At 30.7% G+C, this 15,615-nt stretch overlaps 1 protein-coding gene across 1 annotated transcript; it reads left to right on the top strand.

Moving 5' to 3' along the window:
- Positions 1-12,538: 12,538 nt before the first annotated feature.
- Positions 12,539-15,143, top strand: LOC141666612 (trehalose-phosphate phosphatase A-like). Its single transcript, XM_074472712.1, has 10 exons — positions 12,539-12,910; positions 13,036-13,176; positions 13,259-13,330; positions 13,467-13,592; positions 13,853-13,909; positions 14,002-14,103; positions 14,207-14,378; positions 14,485-14,555; positions 14,641-14,733; positions 14,855-15,143. Exons 1-7 carry the CDS (start codon positions 12,611-12,613, stop codon positions 14,306-14,308), a joined length of 900 nt encoding a protein of 299 aa, XP_074328813.1. The 5' UTR covers positions 12,539-12,610; the 3' UTR covers positions 14,309-14,378; positions 14,485-14,555; positions 14,641-14,733; positions 14,855-15,143.
- Positions 15,144-15,615: the final 472 nt, after the last annotated feature.

Genomic DNA, 15,615 nt, shown 5'->3' on the forward strand with positions numbered 1-15,615 from the left:
TGAACTAGAGTTGGAATAAGATCAGGATGTACATCAAAATGTTGAAAGTAATCATATTCAGGATTCACCATGAGTCCGGGAGAAATTATGGATTTCTTTTGACTCAAAATGGTGATGTGATGCTTACGGATAATGATAAAGCCTCTCACCTACCAAGATGCTATGAATCATCCAGACTCCGAGAGATGGCCGAAGGCCATAAAATCCGAGATGGAATCCATGTATCAAAATAAAGTATTGACTTTAGTTGATCCACTCGAAGGGGTAAAACCTATAGGGTGCAAGTGGGTTTTCAAGAAGAAAACTGACATGGATGGTAAAGTACAGACCTATAAGACGCGACTAGTGGCAAAAAGTTTTAAACAAATTCATGGTATAGACTATGATGAGAATTTTTCACTGGTTACTATGGTCAAGTCCATCAGGATTTTGTTTGCTTACTTTGACTATGAGATTTGGCAAATGGATGTCAAAACTGCTTTCTTATATGGGAGCCTTGAACAGGATGTATATATGATACAACCTGAGGGTTTTATCGATCCAAAGTTTGCTAAGATAGTTTGTAAGTTGCTTTTATCTATTTATAGATTGAAGCAAGCCTCAAGGAGAATGAATATTCATTTTGATGAAATGGTCAAAGAGTTTGGCTTTATTCAAAATGAAGATGAACCATGTGTTTACAAGAAGGTTAGTGGGAGCCATGCGATATTCCTAGTATTACATTTAGATGACATATAACAAATAAGGAATGGCATACCTTCTCTACAGGCTGTTAAGACTTGATTGAGAAATAGTTTCTCGATAAAAGACTTAGGCGATGCTACCTATATATTAGGGATCAAGATCTATAGAGATAGATTAAAGAGATTAATCGAACTAGAGGAGTACATACATTGATAAGTATTACATCATTTTATGATGCAAGAGACAAAGAAAGGATATGTTTCGATGTCTCATGGAATAGTGATCTCAAAAGATAATTGCCCCATAAATCATTAGATGATAAGGGCCATTTGAGAAAGTTTTAGATGCGTCAGCAATTGGATCTATAATGTGTACAATGATATGTATTTATCCTGATGTTTCATATGCTTTGAGCATGACGAACAGATACCAGTCTAATCCAGGTGAGGGTCATTGGATAGTTGTCAAGAATATTCTTAAGTACTTAAAGAGGACTAAAGATTTATTTTGGTATAAGGAGAATATAGGGAACTAGTTGTAAAGGGTTACACTGATACTAGTTTCTTAACCTAATTTATGGATAGACAAGGATAATTATGTGTCTATGCCTGGTTTGTGTTTTGTCTAAATATAATTGATGTTAGCTTGAATAGTTCATAGCAAGAACATTGATGATTCTATGGAAGCCGAATATATTGATGTTTTTAAAACAGCCAAGGAGACTGTTTAGGCATGTCCATAAGTGATATCACCTTATTAATTAGATTAATGATCAAGGAGATATAAATATAAAGTGCATAGTAATGATAGTGTTGCAGACCCACTGACTAAGGCTTTGTCGCAGCAGAAGCACGATGGTCATACTAGCTCCATGAGTATTAGATACATGGGTGATTGGCTCTAGTGCAAGTGGGAGATTGTTAGTGTTTGTGCCCTAGAGACAATACTATGATGTTTTAGTTTAAAACATTATGATTATTAATGTTTATGTTCTACTGATTATTCCCTTTATAATTTATTAATTCTTAATTTACTGCGATATAAATGTTAGATTAATAAATATCCTTGGAATATGATATGCAATTCTATATCTCTAAGTACGTGACTTGGAAATGAGATTATGAGAATAGTATCAATATTCCTAAAGGTCCCTAGTCGGGTATTATTATTAAGGGACAATAATAATGCATTAAGGCTAGTGTGTTTGTTGACTGATGATCATATCTCATTGATGATAGGTATAGTGATACTAAAGTCAAAGACACAGGCAGATATATATGTACATGATGTTGGACAGACCCGATGTGAGATTCTACATGTTTATTGTGTCATAAGTAATTCTCACATTGATAATAATGTAATGGTCCTTAGACCTGAAGTCATTATATTTCTATACGAGAATTAATATCCATTGATTCCATTAAAAGTTATCCTTGACCGGGTAATGATAAAAGTGGACATTGGGTATATTATGAATTGTATGAGAAATATGAATGATCTAGAAGAGATCTAACCCTCCTATTTTAGGAGTGATATTATTGGTCTCTTGTGTGAGCTAGACTACGAAATGCGTGGCCACGCTCAAATATTGATTTGATATGATAGTCTACTCATTGATAAAGGAAACCTAGAGTAAACATTGATGAGGATGACACATTACATGCCTCTAGTTTAATCTATAATATGTGGTTAAAGGGATTATATTACATTGTACATTATTCACGAAAGGTTTAATCGATCACCCATTCAATTATTATTACTTGGTAGCAATGATGTATTACTAGATGCCGCTCATTGTTTACGATTTTAAATTAGATTTAAAATTCTTTTCCAATGTAATAATAACCTATAGGGTCACACACAAAGAATGCTTGAAGGATTATTTAATTTAAATTGGATTTAAATTAAATTAAAGTAATTTGAATTATTTATAATATTAATTAAGTTTGACTTAATTAATTAGATAAATAATGATATTCAAATTTACTAATATTAATTATGAAATGTATTTGTATTATAATTAAGTGAGATGCCGCTCATTATTTATGATTTTAAATTAGATTTAAAATTCGTTGTCAATGTAATAATAACCTATAGGGTCACATACAAAGAATGCTTGAAGGATTATTTAATTTAAATTGGATTTAAATTAAATTAAAATAATTTGATTTATTTATAATATTAATTAAGTTTGACTTAATTAATTAGATAAATAATGATATTCAAATTTACTAATATTAATTATAAAATTTATTTGTTAAATAATTAAGTGAGACTTAATTATAATACAAATATGAATTTCGAATTAATAATAACTCCTAATTAGTTAAGAGTTATAATTCGTATTTCTACTCTCTATATAATATCACTTGTATGGATGATTTTTTGGGTGTGCAAAAGACTTTTACTAAAACCCTAGACACCAAGGGAGAAGATGAAGATAGTAAGAAGAAACGAGTTTGTGCTAGTACACATCCAATTGTTGAATTCAAGCATTCGTGTGGATACCGATAGAGCATAGATCGCGAGAGCGGGATGCGTGGTGATTGAACAAGCTTTGGATCTCCATTAGTCAACTAATTGGTAAAGCTTCTTAAGGTAAACAATCTGATCTACGAATCAAATATATGTTTTTCGCATGGATCCTGCGGTGGGTTTCGAAAATTCTGATTTTTATATTTTTAATTACTGTTTCCGTTGCGTTTATATGCTCGAAACCCTTCACAAGTGTGACTGTTTATAAACCTTCAAATTATAAACAGATTTGTGTTTTCATTTCTTAAAGCACACAACATCCAATTACAGTTTAAACTGGAAATTATTTGTTAATGCAAGCAACTGGAAATTCCCTTTTGCGAGACTTTTTCACTTTAAACTGGAAATTATTTTTGAATGTACAGTGACTGAGAAAAAGGTTGAAAGTTTCCTTGTCTTTATATATTTGAAACTCTGATAAATATGGATGGTGTTTATGAGTTATCACCTCATCTTTCTTGTGTTGAACAATATCTTAATCTATGATAGTTTCAGTTTCTATGTCTACCATTTGTCCGAAAACGAGCTCGGCAAAATACATGTTATATGCAATAATGGTTGTTTTTACATCACTGGTGATGTCATTTGTTGCATTTAATGATGTAGCTTCTGTAATTTGAACCCCAACACGTCCATCTTCAACTATCGTTTCACTATGATTCACTATAGATGATATTTGTGAAACTGAGTTTTCGATTGTGATACATAACGGGTATTTACTGAAATCAATTTCTCTTTTCTTGAGCTCTATATAGAATAACAATTGTTGATTGTCAACAATTGTAAAAGGATGATATCCATATTTTTCTTGATAGTAAATCGATATTAAAGTTATTTGTGGTTGCAACTTGAGGTTACTACATATCAACCGAACTAAGGTAGCATACTCTGAATCTGATGAAAGAATCAAACCAAAAACCTTAAATACTTTGTAACTCGTATTTTCATCCCATTGGTCACCATGTTGAACTATAATTGGAAAATTGTGCATTTATTCCTATAATGCAAGTAAAACAGTAGCTATGTTAGAAACTCAGTACTAGACATATGTGCACCATAAATTGCATAATATAAATTAGAAAGGATATATAGCTTAAACTCTTGCAATCATAATTCATTCCATCAATTGGAATTAACTATTGAAATTTTTCCATCTGAACAACTAACTAGCTACCGATTTGGACACGGCATTCGCAATCAGCAATGGACAAATTGAAAGTATATATATCTAATCCTTTCATAATTATACCCAATCCATTAATTTCACTTAACTTTTCAAATTTGTTCAACTTAAAAATTAACTCACGAAGTATTTCGACACATCATTCGCAACCAAAAATGCCAAAATGAAAGTGTATATCACTTATTCTTTCACAATTATACCCAATCCATCAATTTCACTTAAATTTTCAAATTTGTTCAACTTAACAACTAACTCATAAAGTATTTCGACACATCATTCACAACTATCAAATGACGAAATGAAAGTGTATATCCGTAATCCTTTCACAATTATACCCAGTCCATCAATTTCACTTAACTTTTTAAATTTGTTTAACTTAACAACTAACTCGGAAAGTATTTCAACACATCATTCAGAGTCAAAAAATGCCAAAATGAACGTGTATATCGCTAATCATTTCACAATCATAGTCCATCCTTCAATTTGACTTAACTTTTCAAATTTGTGCAACTTAACAACTAACTCAAAGCGTATTTCGACTCAACAGTAGCAAACTGAAAAAGCCATATGCAACATAAAACTTAAATATATGCAATTCAACAACCTCTTATACAACTAAAAGAAAATATTGCTCAAACTCAATCAGAAATATAATAATTAAGTTTTCGTAACATAATTGAAGCAGATATACAACTTTTATAAAAATTCAGTAATTAGAAGTTACCATTTTTTCGATTTGACGAAAAGTTTTTGAAGTAGTTTGATTTTCGGTTTCTATGATTGAGGCTGAATCAAATTTTGATGATGAATCTGTAAGTAATGAAAGGAACTGATGATGATTGTTGATGAATAAGAAAGGAAGATAATTGCAGAGTTACATAGTGTTGATAAAGGAGACACACTATTTTGTAACAGGAAACAAGTCCGCTTTTTCTATTTTTTTATTTTATTTTGGATTGCCGTACATTTGCAATTTAAATGAATATGCAACGTACAATTGCAATTATTTTTAAAACTAGTAAATTAATTTTGTAAAACTTTTTTTTAAGTATATCTATGAAAAATTCCAAACATCAATTATACATATTTTGACTATAAATAAAATTTATTTTCTAACTTACAAGTTATGATTTATCAAATGCATCGCTAATTTATAAGTAAAATTATCAAAATACATAAATTAATTATAAATAATTATAATATCCCGTATTTTTCAGAATTATTATTATTGTTATTTTAATATATTTATGTGATTTTCTGATTTGGAAGGAGTAAAATGGTGGATATTTTATTCATGTTTGACGTGTTTGTATGGTAATGTGTTAATTGGTAGTTGGTCTCAATCCCTGTTATTGTTGTGAAAGTATTTAATTACTTGTACAATTCAAAAATTTTAACTGAAAGCCGATTGTTTTATCAATATCAGTAAAACTGAGTATATTTTCCAGTTTTTGAGATCGAGTGAATATTTTATTCACCTCAATATTTTAACTGTGTCAGAAATACTATTTGGTATTTTACCCGTGTTCACCCAGGCATAGGGTGAGGTTTAAAAATATTAAGAATAATATTTTACGGCTATTTTGGTATGTGTTAAATGAATTATTATGTATTTAATATTATTTAAAAGTGTGTCTTGCTATGATTTAATATGCGGCGGATTTATGTGTGGTCCCGTAAGGACCAGAGTATTTTTCGGATACTCGTTACGTGTTTAAAAGGCGTTTATATGAAAGTATACGCAATCTGGACGCGTGTTCAAGTGCGTCTTTATCAAGATACTTGTTTTATCTCGTTTAATGTGTGTTTGCATGCATTATATGTATTTTGAGGGTTTTCTGTTAATTTAGAAAATATTTCGATTTCTCAAAAATAACGTACCAGACCCCACCGTGACGTTAAAGGCCACAAAATTCATATTTTTATTTTTATAAAATCATACATATTTCAAATATCCATTATTTTTGTATTTTTGAATTATTCATAATTTCTAGGGAATTTTGGCATAAATTTTATATTTATTTGATTTAAAAATTATTCCCCATAATTATTATTCTGGGCTGAATTATTTTAATTAGGGGATAAAAATACCCTTAATTGATTTTGGGGTAATTACTTTTCTAAAAATATAAATAGCTGAATTTTGTTTATTATTTTCATAATTATCAAAAAATAAGAAAATAGAAAACAGATTTTGGGGGTATGATTTTGTTCTTCACCTTTATTCTATGATTTTGAAGAATTTACGAATATGTTGTTGATGATCTTATAACCAAATTGAAGCTCTAAGTGAGCCCTTTCTATTGATACTAAAATCATCAACTGAGGTTGAGTAAGTCGTAAATTCGATTTTTCTGTTCTTGAACTTGAATTCGGGTTATGATTTTGAGTGATTGTTGGTTGATTTTGAAGTTTTGAATAGATTCATGAGATCATTTAGAATCGAATCATGTATTTTTGGTATCGATTTGATTACGTGAATGGCTTAGTCGAAGTTTTTATTTTTTTTTCATTTTTAATTTCGAATTTCTGGTTTGTGTATGGGTTGTTTGATTTTGATAGTAATATGAATCGAGTACATAAATAACTGGCTTCATTTTGGTATTAATTTTTTTAAGTTTCGTCTAGGATTGCTCTGTTCAGATTTTTCCGGCGAAGTCGTCATGTTTTGCTTCGATTTTGGCCGGATTTTATGTTTCTGGTGTTGTTTCTTGATTTTATAAGTGTTTTCGAATTTCTGGTAACGCGTAGAACATATTAGAGGCAACAACGAGCTTGATTGGTGTAAGTTTGGTTGGCGTCGGGAATTTCCGGATTTCGGCTGTTTGCCAGAGAAGACGACGGAATCTGGGATTTCTAGATTTCGGCGACAACTCCGGTGAACTGTGACGTTGTTCTTCATTGACCCGAATACCCGGTCTCGACCCGTTTCATAACCCGGTTTCGATCCATTGAAACCCTAAAACCCAATTGGAATTCTGTTTGTGCAGAATTCTTTTGAAAATAAAATTCAAAATTCCATTTTTTATTCCTAAAATCAATTTTAAATTCAAAAAAATTAATTGGGTTAATAATTTTAAATAATTAACTAAATTATTTTAATCACAAAAATTATTTTCTTTTATTATTTTCGAAAATCCAAAGTTGATTTAATTATTTATAATTTATTTTACTTAATTATTTATGGATTTTATTGATTGATTAATTCATTTAATCAATTAATTTTATTAATAAATTGTTAAATAAAATATTATTGTATATAATTAAGCCAAATAATTCTTAAAAATTATTTTGAGCTTTTAAAAATATATTTAGGTATTTAAAAATCAATTAATATTATTATTAATTGATTTATTCTTATTTTATTCGTAATAAATATATCGTTTGTCTATTTAATAAGAAACTGACGCGTTTAGACCTAGAAAAATATTCCGATTTCATTAAAAATACTTTCTAGGCACAAACATACCGTATGGGATATTGTAAGCATCAAAGTTAGTATTGATATTTAATTTGATATGAAAACAAAATGAGTATTAATATCAAGAGTTCGGTTTTGAAATAAAGTTTATGATTCAGTCCATAATCACTATTTCATACTATTGTTGTTTATGATATTTCCGTAAACACTGTTTTACGAGTTTATTCTCGTCAAGATTCAAAGCATTGCTGAATCATTTTTGCTCAAAAATATCGAAAGGGTTTTGAATACAAATGAGGAACCAATTCTGCGATTCCTTAACTAAAAAAATTTCAGTTTCAGCAATTATTGATTTCAATTGTTCTGCTCTATTGTAGATATCGGTTTTCATATCAAAAAGGCCATATATATGTTATACTGAACTTACTGAGTATTTATTTCTCTCATACTTGTCTGTTTTTAAATTTAACCTTTTAGTGAGGATTAGCTTGCGCTGTTTAGCCGCGTAATTCGAGGAAGCAAAGAAGAAGCTTTTGGAAGGTGGTTGGTCCAGGGTTTGCGGACTAGTGTAACTTCTATTGTGTAAAGTTTTTTTTTATATTATATTATTTTATAGTTGTGTATTGTATAGTGGGGCCTAGTATACTTCTTTTCGAAGTTATACTAGTGGGTTTAGTATTGAGTTGGAATTTGTTGAAAAGAGTTTAAAAAGAAAGTGAAAAATTTATTTGTGAAAATTTGGATATTTTGGTTCTAGAACTATAACCTGAAAAGATCCCGGTATAGTGTTGGGTCGCAGATGCTATATTTCAACTGTTGGCATTTATTTATTGATTAAACAGGTTATTTTGGATTGAGGTTTCATTGTGAGACCAAATCCCCTGACCCCGGATTTGGGGGCGTTACAGGTTGGTATCAGAGCTAAGGTTATTGTAAGCTAGAAACGAGAGTGGTAGGAGTGTGTATAGTTATGTAAGAACTCCTGAACTCATATAGAGTTCGTGTTGGACTATTGGATATAGTACTAATGAGTAAGCTAAGATAGGCATATTCGTTTGATATGGTTGTGTTGAGCTGGACAAAACTCATGGCAGTTGCAAACTTTTATTGCGGAATCTTTCAAGGCTACTACAATTCGACGATGATGTAGATTATCGATAACCTTAAGACGTGGAGAAAAAGTGGTTGGAAACGAATGACGAGTCATCAGATTAGTTTAGAAAGAAGATAAGTATAAAGACCTTGGCAATACCTTCTATATCTATAAATTATTTTGACATTTCTCAAAAAGAGGTATCTGTTAGAGGATATATTCTCTAACACTTATTTTCAAATCACGTATGTGTTTTAAATGTGCCAGAGGATGTCATGATGCCTATTTTAGAGGTTATTTTGGATTGAGGTTTCATTGTGATGACCAAATCCTCTGACCCCGGATTTGGGGGCGTTACAATAATAATTTATTTATCACTTATATGACATTTTTTAATTTTAAATTATAATTGATATTTTAAAAAAATTCCACACATGTCCAATTTGTTACATCAATAATTGTTTGGTTCAAGAAACTGTATGAGATTGGAAATATGAACCGGCTTAAATAGGAATGTGATTTAGATGTCATTTCTGATATTATGTGTTTAATTGAGTGCTAAATATAATATATTTTTTAAAAAAAATTGCCAATATCTGTTATTAATTTAAAATATTATTTTAACATATTTTTGTTACAGTAATTTTGTGTGTACTAAAAATTTACACTTATTAATTAGATAAAGATTAAATGATAGAAATACAGTTATTTATCATACCCTTTTCTCATGTTCACCTCAGTAAAAAAACCTATACTTTGAAGATTGAATTTAGAAAAATAAATTTCTCTAACCAAAAAAAATAATGAAATTGAAATAAATGGAACTCGTATAGTCACAGACTAAACTACCTGTATAATTGGGTTTTGGTTTGGCTGGTCTAGGTGAATCATAGAATTATTCAAAATTTTGAAACTAACAAATACTCCATGAAAAATCTACTTTTCATACTTCCAGTCAAAAAATCATTGATTAAATGTAGATTTAGTGGCACGTGGAATATTTTATCCAATAGAAAAATTGAATGATTAAATTTAAATTTACATTTTAAATTTAAGAGGTTTTTAACTTAAATTAGCCCTCCTACATCACAACTTGCCTTAGAACATCTCCTACAGCTTTTTAGTTCATTTCCTAAATTTAATATAAAATATTGGATTTTAGTAATTTAAGACATCAATAGTTATTCTCAACTCTAATAACATTCTCAATATTCATTCCTTATACAATATTTAATCATTAAAAAGTAACATTATTACATAAAGTAGAAAGAGAAAATATTTTTTTCAAATATATATTATAAAATAAAAGTTAGAAGAGGATAGAGGTTAGTTAAAATTAAGAAATGAGAAAAAAAAATTAGTGGATCTTAGTGATTTATTTAAGAAATCACTCAGATTTTTTCTCCATATTCCTTATATTTGACTTTAAGAATTCAAATAACATTTAGAGTTGCTATTAAAGAAATGAAATACTCTCACCAAGGATCAGAAAGGTCGTTTTTGTTTCCGAACATAACTGCCACTAGCCTAGCAGAGGAACTTGTTTGGCAAGTCTTTTTTGGACACGGAAACTCTATAAATAACAAACTTATATTTTCCCCTTTCAATTCTTTTCTTTTTTTTTTCTCTCTCCGTCCACCTTCATTTACCATTTCTAGGGTTTGTTTTTCCTCTAACCCACCTGCGGCCAGAGGTTGATTTGGACTCTCATTCATTTGTTAATTTCTGCCATTTTTGTTCTGCCTCTGTTATTTGTTGTTCACTCTACTATATTACAAAATCCCAAGTTAGATACCATGTTTCAAGTTCATGTAATGTTTTCTTCATTGTTAAATTTCTATTTTGAACATTGTTTTCATTGGTAAAAATGTAATGTCGTCGCAACCAGACATATACAATAAAGATTTGGCAATTTCATTTCGTTTGTGTAGAATTTTTTGTGTTTTTCCCTTTTTTTTCTTAAAGATCTGTTTGGTACACATGCGAAGTTTCAAGCTTTTGGGTAGTAGGTTAAATTATATATGACTTGATCACATTGAGGTTAGAGATTAAAGTCAGGATCAGGGACGGGGCCAGAAGCCAGACCTTGGGGTGACGAAATATTTTTCGGAATAACTAATATATATTTTTAATTTATTATATATTAAATAAATTAATAAATATTATTTTTAACAGTTTCAATGTGCAAATATACTTGAATTCGTGTATCTAAATTCATAATTATTATAAACATCATTAATATTAGAATTAAATTTATAAAATTTATATATTTTTGAGGGGGCGAAAATTGAAAATAATTTTTTTTTACTACTGAATATACAAATATGTAATGTTTTCACATAAATTTTAATACTAATTTCATAATTATACCGGAGTTTGGGGTGGCGGACGCACCGCCGGCCACCCCTGCCTCCGTCCCTAGTCAGTATAATGCAAAATACAAAATAGTTATAGCTATTGCTATAATTTGGCACCAAAAAATATTTTTTATTGTTAAAATAAAACTCCAACTCCTATATTAGTTACATTTTGCATCCAAATAATTCCTAATTTAACTAATTTTTGTCTCTCTCTCCTAAATTTTATATAAAGTTCACAAATATGCATATCATTTATGGTTACTTGATGATGTGGTATAGATGCATAAATGCATTATTGGTTTCAAATTTAAAACCAAATATACATTTATGCATATTTGCATCCAAGGATAGAACCATTTTGGAGTTGAAGTTTTAGGATGACACGTAGCATTGCATTTGACTTGCTCTTATTGTTTCTGCCCATGTGGTGTATGTGCTATGATTAGGACATGTACAATGTGTGTGTTTGATTTCATTCTGGTTTTTATAATTATGAATATAAAATATTCTCAGTTGCTTAAAGTTAGGAGGATGTTGACATTTGATGAGGTATCTTCTTCAATAAAAGTTCCTGTTTTATAAGAGAAAGATATGAATGGCGTCATTTTTTATTTGTTGAAAAGAGTTTTCTCCTAACTGTATCTTAAGGAAATTTTCATGTACTTCTATTTATGTTACTAATACAACCCTGTCATAGCATTTGTGGTAGGGAAATCTTATTGCTCAAAGACCAAATCTTTGATATTGACAATCCAGTGAACAGATTTAAGACCAAACCAATCAAATCTTCTTATTTGTATGGACTGCTACATTAAGTGACTTCTATCTTTAGCTTTACTGTATGTTTGTGATTAAACGTTTACCACCCATGTTTCGTTTCATTCACGACTAGCTGTTATAAAAAGTGGTATACTTAATAGAAATATTATTGTTGTTTATGATAATATATGCCTCTCTGTCTGCTGCTTGTGGAGGCTATACCAGACCTTCTATTGTGAAGCTTGCACAAATTATGTTAAGCGGCCCATATAGATACACTGTAGCGGAGATGAGGTATTTAGTTTTAAAAATACAGAGATTTCTGTTACAAAGCTGAATAAACTTGTGTGACATAGTCATACTAACATGCATGTTGTTTGTTATCAGATTTTTGGTAGCTTGTGCTTGATGGATTTGATGCCAAGTAGTAGTGACAAGAAAACTTTAAAGAGGTGGTTTTTCATTGACAAAAGAGTTGGGTAGTATTTTATGTCATAGTTGAACACATTTGAAATTTAAAACTACTCAACATCAACAGGCAACAGTTAGTTATAACAGTAAAAAACTACGGAACAATGGACTACAAATCATCAAAATCATCCTCATCACTTAATAATCCTGCTCGATCGCCCTTAAACAGGTCTAGACTAAGCCTCTATTCTAGTCTGTTTCCCTACTCCCAGTCAGGAGGATCATCATTTGCAAGGAGAGTGTTGACAATCCCAAGAAAGAAGGTGGGAAAACTTGATGATGCTCTCTCTAATGGTTGGCTTGAATCAATGAAGTCTTCTTCGCCTCCTAAGAAAGGGATATTGAAGGACACTGGTGTTGATGTTTCTTCTGATGATAATGATTATGCGTATCACTCATGGCTGGTATACTAGTAGTTTTTTAATTTTTAGAAATAAATTACTTATAGTCTTAACCTTGTAAGAATTATTTTGGACATGTTTATTTATTCCATATAACCTATTTTCCTGCCTTGCTGACTGAATTACAGCTTAGTTATCCATCTGCGCTCCGATCCTTCGATAAAATTACAGATTTTGCAAGTAACAAGAAATTTGCTATATTTTTAGATTATGATGGGACGCTTTCTCCCATTGTAGATGACCCTGATTGTGCTTACTTGTCTGCAGATGTAAATGCTCTTATCTTTTCTTTCTTTTGTGCATACTATATCGTTGTTAATGGCTGATGTGATAATGTTCTTTCTATGCCAGATGCGCTCTGCTGTTAGGGGTGTTGCAAAATATTTCCCAACTGCAATCATCAGCGGAAGAAGCCGTGATATGGTAGTCGATATTCACGTTGAATTAAATTTATGATAACCATATCATGGCTTAGTACTCACTTTATTTCTCTATTTGTAAAATGTGCATACTCTCATTTGATTGTTGAAATAATTGCCTTATTTCCTTCGTATACCAGGTTTATGATTTGGTTGGCTTAACAGAGCTCTACTATGCTGGTAGTCATGGTATGGATATATTGTTCCCAGTCAAGGACCCAATATCTACTGATAAAAAAGTCTGCAGTGAACTTGGAAACACACAGGTAAATGTATCACCTATGTCGTGTCTTTAAAATCTTTTTCATGCACTAACATATCCTTTACTCTCCATCCTTCCCTAAACTTTATACTGTACATTGTAATATCAATTCTTTTACTAAAAATAAATGTTAGAGAAAACAACAGGACCATCAAAGTTATTTTAGAATAAACCTGTACACCCTTGAGTCCGAACTCATATTTAAAATACTTGTTTCTGTTAAATTTACTACGTGTTTTTAGCTAATTTGGAATAACCTGGCAGAGCAAAGGTGTTACCTTCTTCCAGCCTGCCAAGGAGTTTATACATGTGATTGACGAGGTTTGTAGTTGTTCTGCATCATGCAATAATTTTCCGGGCATCAAAGGTAGCTATGATAATCAAGCAATAACTCAAAAGTCCTTCCCCTGCAGGTTTTTCGAACTCTTGAGAGAAATACTAGAGATATAGAAGGTGCAAAAGTTGAGAATCACAAATTTTGTGTCTCGGTACACTACCGTAATGTTTCTGAAAAGGTGTCGTGTAGAATATTTTTTTAGAATTGTTCTCAAATGCAAATTAATTTTGGTCATCTGGTTCGCATACTGAGGATTTCTCCTGTATTACATATGCTTGCAGAATTGGGCTACAGTTGCAGAGTGTGTTCACAATGTTGTAGATGATTACCCCCAATTGCGATTAACACATGGGCGGAAGGTAATTGGTTGCCCATCTCTGTAGGTTTTAGAGGTTCGTCCTGTGATTGACTGGGACAAAGGAAAAGCAGTGGAGTTTTTGCTTAACTCATTAGGTTAGTTACCTTTATCGGCAAGTCAACCTCACTTTTTTTGTTTATATTCATATCCACACAGTTTGATTTTCTGCTAATTAATTCATATACTCACATAATTATGCAGGACTTGACAATAGTGATGATGTGCTTCCCATATATATTGGAGATGACAGGACAGATGAAGATGCATTCATGGTATAATCACTACCCCGCCCCTCCTCCAGCACATTGACTGATTTAACAATTTGAAAGCTTCAAGCCTTTAACGCATATTCAACAGGTATTAAGGCAGGAAAATCGGGGTTATGGTATTCTGGTTTCTTCTACTCCAAAAGAGAGCGAAGCATTCTTTTCATTGAAGGACCCTTCAGAGGTACAAGTCTTTGTTGCACTTGCATATTGTCTCCAACTGTTTGCCCCTTTGTTGTAGTTTTCGCCTTCTGAATGGTTATCTTTTTCTTTTTATCTGAAAATATGTTACTCATTATTTGCAGGTCAATGAATTTCTGAAGTCCCTTGTGAGATGGAAAGAACAGAGTTTTCTGTAGATATAACACAGCCACAAAATACTAATATATATGCTCTTACCAAAGCTATAAGAGATTTATAGTTTTTATGTTCACAGCAGTATGGAACTGTCAATTCAGATGCTTGTGTTTCAACTTTGTCATTATAATTTTCTTTTTCAAAATATGTAACCCATCCCTTTACTCCTCCATAGGTGGGGGTTCAATAAATTTTCCAGCGTCAATGAAAATCAAGCCCACTTCATGAATAATTCAATAGAAATCTCGTGTTTTAATTTTTTTCAGTTCTTTACACTGAACATATATAGTATTAGTATTTGCTCTTTCAATATTTGCTTATATTTGAGTCAAGATCTTTGTGAGAACAATTTTATTTCTTCAATTTTAAAAGATAGATAAGGTCTGCCGAGTAAAGTTTTATGGAGTCCATTTTTTAAGTTGGAGTTCTCGGAGTCCATTTACGTTCAGCAAATAAAATATCTTCTAAAATGTGTTATATTGCAAAATATATTTCACAAATATCATTACTTCAATAAAATCATGCAAATCTCATATATTTACAAGTACAATATATATGTTTTGCCTGCAATATGAACATTTATGTTCTGCAAACTAAAAATGTTTTGTAGAATAATATATTTTGCAACGTTTTACTTATAAAATTTATGCAATCCGCAAGATTTTCAATAAAATTGTGATATTTGTAAAATATCATTCAAAAAATAATA

The sequence above is a fragment of the Apium graveolens genome, chromosome 6 (assembly GCF_009905375.1).
Source record: "Apium graveolens cultivar Ventura chromosome 6, ASM990537v1, whole genome shotgun sequence".
Classification (NCBI taxonomy): Eukaryota; Viridiplantae; Streptophyta; class Magnoliopsida; order Apiales; family Apiaceae; genus Apium; species Apium graveolens.